General features: G+C 44.3%; 1 protein-coding gene across 1 annotated transcript; it reads right to left on the bottom strand.

Annotated features, from left to right (window-relative positions):
* On the bottom strand, nt 1–9,582 carry STOML3 (stomatin like 3). Its single transcript, XM_075139737.1, has 7 exons — nt 9,429–9,582; nt 5,807–5,910; nt 4,894–4,966; nt 3,553–3,635; nt 2,122–2,325; nt 967–1,101; nt 1–818 (listed from the first exon to the last, which is right to left on the bottom strand). Exons 1-7 carry the CDS (start codon nt 9,478–9,480, stop codon nt 618–620), a joined length of 852 nt encoding a protein of 283 aa, XP_074995838.1. The 5' UTR covers nt 9,481–9,582; the 3' UTR covers nt 1–617.
* Between the last annotated feature and the right edge of the window lie 1,311 nt (nt 9,583–10,893).

The following is a 10,893-nucleotide window of genomic DNA, read 5'->3' as shown; positions in this document are numbered from 1 at the left end:
ACAGAGCTTTTATTACAGAAATGTCAGTGATATGGCAAAATCCAGCTGAGGTCAGTAAAGAAAGTGCTAATTTTTATTCATGTAAGATAAAGAATAGGCTGTTCTACTGACATACCAATTACCCAGTAATTCTGTTAATAGTTACGAAAGAATACCTCTAAGGTTATGGGCCAAATCCTTCTTTCCACTCCGCAGGACTTGAGTTAAATACCAGTATCTGACCCTTTTGCTGTGTGCAGTACATCAAGAGCTCAGAGGTTCTTGCTTAGCAGACAAATCACCAAATAACTGCTCCACTCAAGACTCTGTAAAATGTGGTGAAAGCATCATTAAAATTTCATATTATGTCTACCACGCATTTTACAAATTTTATTGCATTTTACGCATTTTCTTCCATTTCACTTGGACATGAGTCTGAGCTGAAACTGCTTAGTGCCTGAACTTTGCAAATGCAGTCTCCTAATGTGGGAGCTATATGTGGTTATTAAACTATTTTTACCTTATTAGGTAAAAAGGACCAAAGCATGCTTCTACTTAAATTCTGGTATTCTGGAACACCTTACTTCCCGGGAAACCCTTTAAATGTTTCTGCCCGAGGAGCTAGTGTAGAACAGTCTCTATCCCCCTCTGTTTTTCTGCCCAAAACTCTCAAGTATATCTATAGGGAGAGGGAAGACAATGGTGGAATTATTCTCTGCTGCCACGTTTGTTAATGTTTGCAGGTAGCGCAGCTGAAGACCTGCCGGAGACTCAGCCAGCACCATGGAGGCCTGCTTGAGGGCTTTAGAAGCATTCATTTCTCCCTCTGCTGCCACAATCTGCAAAGTAAGAGAAATGGAAACCACATTGTGACACTGCCCATGGTGGGGAAAATCCACCTTTACAATGAGGAGAAAACAAACAGGCACTTGGATGCCTGCAACAAGGATATGGGAGCTTGGAGGTAGACATTGCCGTGGCTCTCACCTTAGCTCTTGCCTCTCGAGCAGCCTCTGCTTCGGCCGCCATTGCCCTCTGCATGGCCACGGGAATCCTGACATCTTTGATCTCCACTCGGGCCACTTTGATTCCCCACTGCTCCGTGGCACTGTCGAGGATAGCCTTAGGGACAAACACACAACCCACCACGATGGCAGTGGTGACAGAGAGAAAAACCACGCGATGTACCCTGCCGCTCGGACGGAAGGAAAGGCAGCCTGTAAACCTGCACAACAGAAAGACGGAGCCCTCCAGGGGCACTAACATCCCACGTGGTGTGCGTACGGCGGGTACCGCAACATTATGAAACTCTTGCTGATCAACACCGGTGTCTGAGACAGAGTGTCTCCTGTGTGGCTTCTCTACTGTCCTGAACTATGATCCCCATCCTTTCTTTAGGTGGGCACTTACCAAACTTCTCCCTTTACGAAGTAATACTACTGCAACTTCCTAAAATGGCACGATGCTGTAAAAGCACGCTACGGGTGAATGACACGGCACAGCCCTGCAGCACTGGCCACGCTCTTCTGTGCTCAGGGTCCCCGGTGCTACTGCAACCCACGTCACCACCGTGCCCCCGCTCTGCCCATGGCTGCTGGCCTGGCTGGAGAGGGGTACGCGCTCTCTTTTATTTGACTATCCCTCTTCTCTGACTGAAAAGAGTAAATCAGGTTTTGGCTTTCTTCTCTGCTCCCTCCTTGGCTGCCAAATTAAAAGAAAACAGATGGCATTTTAAAGCATAAAACAACTCGGTTCTGTACTCTTAGTTGTTATGACAGGAGATACAAGCCCTGCCTTGATTAAAGCTCAATCAAGGGTCTGCTCAAGATAGAGCTTCCCACAAGCAGCAGATTTCTTCCTCGCCGCTTGCGGCAGCCTCTGTACAAAGACTAAACTGATTTATTAAACTCAATGGATAATTTCAGAATCTTCATTGCTTTTTCGATAGCAAATAACTCTTCTACAAGAACCTGGGGAAATACCATTAGAATAACTCTTTCTGACTCTAAGCAATGAGATGTATAATTGAAAAAAACATAACGGAAAATTTTTCTATCGTTGAAGAAAGAGAGATTATTTCTAATTTCTACTCCCCAGAACAAATCTCCATGCTTGTCAGTGAATTTTGAGAGCCAGATTTACCTGAATACTGTGTGCAATCTCCTCACGACCTGCCAGGAGCTGAGCTAAGCTCTGTGTACCCAGAACGTTTCTCAGGGTTGTCTGTGCCAAGAGGAAGGTAGCCGAATGGACATCAGTGACGTTAGCGACGGCGCTGACAGCACTGTGGATCTTGTAGTACACCACCCCATCAACTCGGGTGGTAACGGCATCTTTTGTGAGAATCTGCATTGGAGAAATGTGCAGAATTAGAGAAGGATCCAATAACACACCCCTTGCCAAGGAAGGGGAATTTTTTTTTTCCCTTAGTGAGGAAAAGGCCCTGATAATTCAAGGAAACTAAGAATTTAATTTGGTTTCATTGTTATTCCCCTGAGAAATAACTTCAAGGAAGTTATCCTGCATCACCAATTGTTTAAACCAGGGCAAAATGTTGTACATAGCCTTTAGACAACTGTTTCAACAGTAAGTGAATCTCATAACCTGCATGAATTTCTTCTGCAATACTAAATGACGGTTATCCTCTTCCCTTCTGGTAGAAAGGGCCATTACTGGTTTTATACATTGTGTGCAGATTGCAAGATCTGTGTTACTTACTCTAAACAATGTATTTGTAAGAAACACCACCAAAACAAAACTGAAAAGCAAAGTGCAAGAAATTGTGAAAAGAAACCCTGAAAAATATTTCAGTATTCATAGAGGAGTTGTGTCATTTTTTGCCAGACAAGCCCCCTGTGCCTCAGCAGGCAGCTGGCCTCAGCAAAGCACTGGTGATGCTCCAACGTCTCTTCCCTCCTCAGCACCTTTTGCCTGCAAGTAAGTGCTTCACAGAAGCCCTGCCAACAGCTGCAGAAGCCTTGCCAAAAGCTGCTGAGCCTTGTACAGCACAAGTACTGCCACCATCTTCCTTCCAGCCTTCCGTTTCGGGGGGAGCCATCTTTCATTCCACCCCATGCACCGCTGCAACCTGCACTCAGAGAAAAACTCTGCTTTTTGTGATTATGGAAAGATAATGGTCCAAGAAACAGCTCCTGGGGAACACAATGGGCAATTCCAGGGGCCAAAGGGGTCCTGGGGCCATCCCGCCCCCCTCGGCTCTTCTCTTTGCGTAAGGAAGGAGACAGCAGTGCCAACTCCTCCAGCAGAAGCATTGTACCATGGTGGGGCTAGGGAATCAAAACGTTTCCAGAAGGACAGGAATTGCTCAGCAACTGATTCTTCAGACTAAATTCTTCGGTCAATGTTTGTCAATAAAATGCCTAAAGATACACTGCTCCATTCCTGCTTGGATGCGAGTTTTGTGGAAGGCAGAAGATACAGTACAGTTCTTATGATTCTATATGGTAGCTCACAACTGCGAGACTACGATAAACACCCACATTATTTTTGATCGTGCCACAAATCAGCTCTATGTTTTATTTCTGTTTTAGATGGCTGCTAGAGAATAATTACCTCTTGTGGAGGAATGTTACAAGTAACAGTTCTAAGATCAACCTTGATAAATGTATCTGTACATGGAAGTATGAGGATCAAACCTGAAAAATAAAAATAATTAGATGAAACACTTGTTTCTGAAAGCTAAGTCTAGAGCCAGGTATCCTGTACAAAGCAAACAGATGGAAATATCCACAGGGTGGGGAATAAGCCCACCTCATTACAACAGCTGTCCTTTCTCTTACGGAGGGTGACAACAGTGAGGTTTTGCATTTTCAAATAATGGAAGGAAATGCAGATATCTGCAAATAACGTGAATTTACTGGAGCTTAATGGCCTAGGGCTCTGAACTGGGAATGGGCAGATCGCAGTTCTGGTCTCAAATCTGCCATGAGACTTTTGAAAAAAACTCCTTCCATGCCTTTGTTTAGTTTCCCCTCTTTAGATCATAAGCCATTTATGGTACAGTATCTGCATCCCCAGGAAAGACATCTCCCAGGTCCAGATTCCTGCACCACCTGTAGGCCCCCACATTAGGAACACCGTCCTAAGATCTGACCCATCCTGTGAAGGAGTCCCCACTCTCCCTTTGCTGGAGAAGGGGACTTGACATAACTATTTTTCTAATCTCAGCACCTGGATTAGGTGCCCAGAGCCACGCAGAAGAGCTCTGCAGCTGCCCTAGCTGCTCTTTGGACCACATGGCTATTATTCAAGAGGAAAGACAGTATTCGGAAAGGACTTTTTCCTTTTATTTCCACTTCCAGTTTGCCCACTTTCGTTGCACAGAGGTGGTAACTGCACCAATGCAAATACCTCATGTTGTTGGGTTTGGTTTGTGTTTGTGGTTTGTAACCTCGTCCTAGGTGACTGTAACAAACTCTGCATAGATGCAGAGTGTCCCTGCCCTGACACATTTACAATTTTCAGAGCAGAAGGCAGCTAAAGAGCTGGCAGCAATGAGCAGTGTTGGAAGTGAGGTACAGGGAGAGTGGCCACAGTCACCCAAAAAAGTCTGCAGCAGAGCTGAAGACTGCATTTAAACCTCCCCAGTCCCTCGCCAGTGTCTGCAGCATGAACTCAACCTTCCGTTGTCCAACCTACTCAACAGCAAAGCCGTACCTGCTATCAAGGTCCTCAACCTTCAATGTTGTGCTGTCACAGGGGGGGTGGCTTCATCTTCTCTTCAGAAAAACAAACAGCTTGCATGTAAAGGAACTGCAGCAGAGAGGACCATCTCATCCCCCCTGTGCTATGAAGAAGGATTTCATGGACCTCTGCAATTCTCTAAGTGGTTAGAGTGCATCGTAATAAAATAGAAACAGTGCATCTTAACAGAATAAAACTACATGCATTCACCTGGTCCTTTTGCTTTCTTTGACAGTATACGTCCCAGCCGAAATACAACAGCACGTTCATATTCTCTGATAACCTAGGAAAATATTTTAAATTTAGAATTTTACAACTAACTCTATTCCTGCTCCCTGGACTGATTTTTTTGGCATCTGTATTAAATGTGAAAAAAAGTACAAATAATATAGGAACCAGCAAAGCTGCAAGTCACTAGGCATTTTATGCCTTCTCCTCACCTCATCCTTTGCTGGAAGAACTCAGACTCTGACCCTGCAAATATTTTACAAAGCAGATCAGATATGAAAGAGTTGCCACTGATCTAATGAGGCCACCCACAACTCTCTGAACATCAGTGCTACGCTCAGAGGAGCTGTGGGCAAAGTATGTCTCACCTCAGATAATCTACCTAACTACTTTGGTTAGTGTATTAGGACTACTCAAGGCCTGGTGTTCAGGACAATCGCTCTGGTAACTCACCCCTAAAAATTTGCTTTAAATTAATCATATTATGCTCATGCCTTGAAGGGACTGTGGGTTTAGGTTGTACAGTCCCTCAATGCAGGGACTTGCTCTGGTTTTCATCAGTACCCATGTTAATCACTATTGCTGGCAACAAATATGGGTTCTTCAGAAAAGTTTGTGTATTTATTCTCCTAGTGTTGTTGTAAAGCAGGGAAGTTTAACTGACGATGGAAGTTGAGATGGGAAGAAATTAAATGAGTAAGTTGTGGTGATACAGAAATTCAGTGGAAGAACATGGACCTCTTGGTCCCAGACCACATCTTTGCTACAAGCCCTTATGATTTTCAAAAAGTGAATGTAAAGTGCCTTGTTTTAACAAAATCAATAAATCAATAAACATAAGTAACAACGATGATCATAGAGCATTCTTTATGTGTCCCAAATCCCACCAGCTTACCTTGATACATGCCCAGATGGAAATAGGAAACGTAATAAGCACCAGGAAGAAAGAAAGGGAAATCAGGATCCAGCCACAGACACTAATTCCTTCCTGCCTGTCAGCTATAAAAAAAAAAGGAAGAAAAGCGGCAAATGCAAATTTTGAAGAGAGTTCTCTGAGGAATGTAGATCTAGCCCAGTGCAATCATGAGGGACTGCAAAGTCCACAGAGACTCGTTCCCTCTTACCTTCCTCCCGTCGCTCACTGAAAGCTGTAAAACAGCTAACCAAACATCCAACCTTATGTCCCTTCTGCCCCAAACATTAAAAGGTTCAGAAAGTACAACAGGAGAGAAAGAGGAAAAATGAAAAACATTGCCAAAGCTGGGGGCTGTGGAGAAGAAATAAATCATTGGGTGGAGTATCCATGGATATGAATCTCTGCCAGTGCGCCACGGCTGGGGCAAAAGATTCAGTTTGTATGAAACAGGTAATAAGGAAAATGAGGGGACCTCCTACTGTCTTTATATGAAAGTTTTGAGGACTATTGATGGACCAGTTCATCCACCGGACCACAAGATTCAAAATCAGTGCTTGTCAAAGTGCATGTCAAGATGCATTTTGAGCAGTTCTCTCTCTGTGTTCAGCTCTTCTCATCCCAAAACTTCATTATAATGAAATGTCATTATTTCATTATAATGAAATCAAAATATATCAAAATAATTTCATTATTTTACCGCCTGAAGGGAAGGCAGTGGTGAGTTGTTGTTCAAGTACTAAAAGTTCGGGAGGCTCTTTGTAAGGGAAAAGTGATCAAGGAGCTGTTGCTCTTTGACGAGCAGCTGGAGCTGCTGAGGTCCTCACAGAAGAGGCACAGAAGAGGGCGAGGAGTGAAACAGGCCAGTCCTGCCACCAAGACAGAGTCCTGCAAGGTCAACTGAATTTTGCTAATTGCAGAAATGCCTTGGATCAGGAGAGTCACGAGAAAAGCAGAAGCATCAGGGATGCAGGCTGGGCTAGCCCTAAGGGCTGCCTGGCTGCCAGGTTTGGGCCAGAAGAGGATTTTTGCAGGCATGAGCACCAACCGATGGGAAGCTGAACACCACAGTCTATGTTTCCCAAGGCAAGGGGAAGAGGCAGGAAAGAGGGCTCAGAGGTCTCCTTGGAGAACCTCCCCCATGCTGATGCAAAGATGCAGCGTGTTTTGGATGTGTCACCTCAAAGGTACAGGGTAGCACTGGGAATTTCTGACATCAAATAAAATTCACATGCAGATAGAAACTGATAAATAGGAAAGAAAACAATTCATTTTATACCTTGTGAGAAAAAACTTGTCACCACAGTGAAACAGCGTGAGGCACAAGCTAACAGACCAGAGGAGCAGGACTGACAGGTTTGTCAGAAAACCCCCAGCAACCCCGGAGGAGGAGACACAACACAGCCCTCCTGCAGCTCTTTCTTCTCCTGGGTGCATAGCTGCACTACACACGCTGGCAATGAAGCCAGGTTAACTGCAAAACTAGATGTGACAACCAAGCCCTTTGCTGCTTCCAGTTTTTCCTTTCCTACTTCTGAGGTCCCCGCTGCAGATTTAATCACTCACACATAAATACGTCTGCGTCCAAGAGGGCCAAGTTTCAGTCCTCTCTTTGACTGTTTGCCCGGAGGGCTGGGCACAGCATTGCTGCACCGGGAGCCTGGCTTTCCTCCTGACCCTTTCCAACAAACAGTAATTTGAAATCCCGGGTTGTTTAATGAGGTATCATTAGCCATGCCGCGATCAGTGGCAGGAAAGATTTGAGGAGCTCCCCTGAGTAAATTACCATGCAAACCTTAAGGCCCTGTGTTTGAAGACAGGACTTTTAAGATTTAATGTGAAAATCTTTACTGCTTTCACTGCTGCTTGTTTGCCACACAGTGTTCTTCGTGTTACACTGGTGGTGTGTCAGGCTACAACAGGTACATGAAGTACCAGCAGTCAAGCGTCTTCTAATCAGTGGAAAGAGGTCAAAGAAACTTGTGGAATGGGCATCATTCATAATTATTTATCTGAAGCTTGGGGAAATTACTCATGAAGGGATGTATTGTTCAGCAGAACTCAATGTTCTCCTTTCTCTTTATTTCAGTTAATTAATAGCTTACAGAAAAATGTCTGAAGATCTTTTTCTCCAATGCCAAACTTGGTCATGAAGAACCTCTTCAAAAGCAATTTTGGATTGTAACATCACCTGCCATCATCCACTTGAGACCACTGTGAAGATACCTGGTAGGAATGACACAATCCACTAATGGAGGGGAATGGCTGGAAACAAGTGCCCACACCCTGCAGATTGATATTCAAGCAGCTGAGAAGAGGTAGGTCAAGATATCACTTATCACCACTATGGACAAGAAGCACACATCCAAAACTTGACAAAGTACAAGTGAATCCTTCTCCACAAGAACTGTCCTAGAAATCCTGTTGCCAACACAGGTTCCAATGAGAAAAGCAGGATATGACAGTATGCCTTTTTAATAGTGAATCCAGACCTAGATCTAAAAAAACACCACAAATGTTCTCAGGTTACCCCGAAGTTTCAAACCATTTAACCACAAGACAAATGGAAGACTGCAGAAAAACACGATAGTGAAGAGTAAGGATCAGTCACAACCCAACATATCAGTGACCTGGTTCTGCCATGCCTGTGTACAGATTACAATAGTCATAACCACCAAAAACCTCACAGGGGTCTACAGTCAAGAGCAAACCATGAGCTGCAATGCACTGCAAAATGTGAGAGCTCATCAATCAGCAGTTGTGGAAAAGCTCCAGGACACTCATAAGATTCACTTCGTTTTTTCTTGATACACTCATTCGCGGTTGGACTCAATGATCTTAAAGGTCTTTTCCAACCTAAATGATTCTATGATTCTATGATCATGAACACACTTGATACATACAACCATGATGTGGGTGTCAAACTTGACAAGCAAATGAAAAGCTCATGTCCCAAGTTGTCTTGTGAAGAATACAAAGAATAGTGGGCAAAAATCTCCCAAGTGTTCTACAGCAACAAAGAGAGATGGAGTAGCCTCAGCCTTTTGTCACCGCTATGCACCCTCCTGCTTTCTATAAGGACCCAAATCAATCCTGCTGAGACTCATGCATGTCCCACTGTACTATCCGTACCAATGGCCAGACACAATGGTGAAAACAGCACACGTTGCCAGTAACAACTTTGGTTTGGCAGCGGTTCCCTTGCTTGAAGAGAGCACCAGGTGCTCATCACACAAGTCCAAACATATCAAGTGTCCTTTGGGGGCTGAAAAATTCTTCTGCCTTCCCTAACTAATGCATATTTTTTCCTTTCCACCCCATCCCTACATACAGAAGTGTATCAATAGCTGAATCAGCCATTTTAGCTCCCGGGGGTCATTTTGGCAGAAGGCAGATGATGCTGACGCATGCTGGCAGGGCAGCGTGAGGTAATTTGCTCTGTCACTCACAGTGGCAGATGCTGAGTTTTCATCTCCAGCCTACATGGGAGACCTGATGAATGCCTGGATTCAAATGTACTTTTTTCTTCTTTGGTTATTTTTACTCCTTTTTATTATTATTGAGAAAAACACACACACACAGACAGACAAAAAGTGAGGCTTACCAATTAGATGCTCTGTGTTGTTCTTCTTGGGCTTCTCTCTCTGGGGATCCATCCCATTCAAGGGAAGCTCTGATACCCTCACAGACGAGACAGCAGCATACCTTGAAACGGCACAGCGCTCATGCGAAGCGCTGAAGAGAGAGGCAGGGTGAGAGGAGAAATCCCCACGTGCAGGAGAGCCCTCTGGGAGTTAGTTACCCTGGTGAGGAAGGGATGTTTACAAAAACAAAGTCTTGTGGATCAGGGTTGTCTCTGATGTAACTCCATGGTCTTCTGTGGCCGTCTTCTGGCTGGGGATGCGCTTGGCCCAGCTGGTTTTACATCCCACAAAATCCAAGCTGGAAATTATTTCTATGAATCAGTAATATCTGTCACCAGAGAGAAAAAAAAACAAGAACAAGACAAGACGGAAAGAAGATAAAGAGAAAACAAGTCTTAAGAGGAGCGGCTGAGGGAACTGGGGTTGTTTGGCCTGGAGAAGAGGAGGCTGAGGGGAGACCTCATCGCGCTCTACAACTACCTGACAGGAGGTTGTAGTGAGGTGGGTGTTGGTCTCTTCTCCCAAGTAACAAGCGATAGGACGGGAGGAAATGGCCTCAAGTTGCGCCAAGGGAGGTTTAGATTGGACATTAGGAGAAATTTCTTCACCAAAAGGGTTCTCAAGCATTGGAACAGGCTGCCCAGGGAAGCAGTGGAGTCACCATCCCTGGGGGTATTTAAAAGACGTGTAGATGTGGTGCTTAGGGACATGGTTTAGTGGTGGACTTGGCAATGCTAGGTTAACGTTGGACTTGATGATCTAACCTAAATGATTCTATGATTCTATAAAGCCAGAGGGTACAGATTGAGGACTGCTCCTCTGCTGTACACCTCTTAATATTACGGGGCTCAGCTACTGTTCAGGTCTCAAACACTAGCAACATAAATAATCCTCCAGGTGAGGTCCCCATGCTGTGTAGAATAGCTCATGACACACTTCTTGATACTGTACATCACAATAGGTGGAACCCTGTTGTGCTAGATAATCTAAAAACCACAGTAGAAGCATTTCAGCTCTAAAGTCTTAAAATTTTCCCCCAAATAAGAATATTTTTCACAAACCACTTTTTAATATTGCCAATCAAATGAAGCATAGCATTTCAGACTAAGCCATTTCTGAAAGCTGCAGCAGCAGAGCAGCCTTCTCAAAGGACACAAATCTGTTGCTTGTTATTTGAGAAAAAATGAGAGGTGGCTTTTCACATGTAATTTAGGAGTTTGACATATAGCTGCATTAATTATATGGCTGTTTTCTGTGGGCATCCATCATCTAGAACATCTTTGAAGATCTGGCTCCAGCTTCATTTCACTTAAGTCTTCATCCCTGCCAGTAATCACATTGGCCCCAGATGGGTCATTCAAAGCTGATTGCTTCCCAGAGAATCCGTTCTCAGCTTCACAGAGAGGGAACTACACCACTGAATGG

Source organism: Calonectris borealis, chromosome 1, assembly GCF_964195595.1.
Source record: "Calonectris borealis chromosome 1, bCalBor7.hap1.2, whole genome shotgun sequence".
Taxonomy (NCBI): Eukaryota; Metazoa; Chordata; class Aves; order Procellariiformes; family Procellariidae; genus Calonectris; species Calonectris borealis.
The sequence above is the reverse complement of the archived record's forward strand: the minus strand, read 5'-3'. Positions and strand labels throughout refer to the sequence as shown.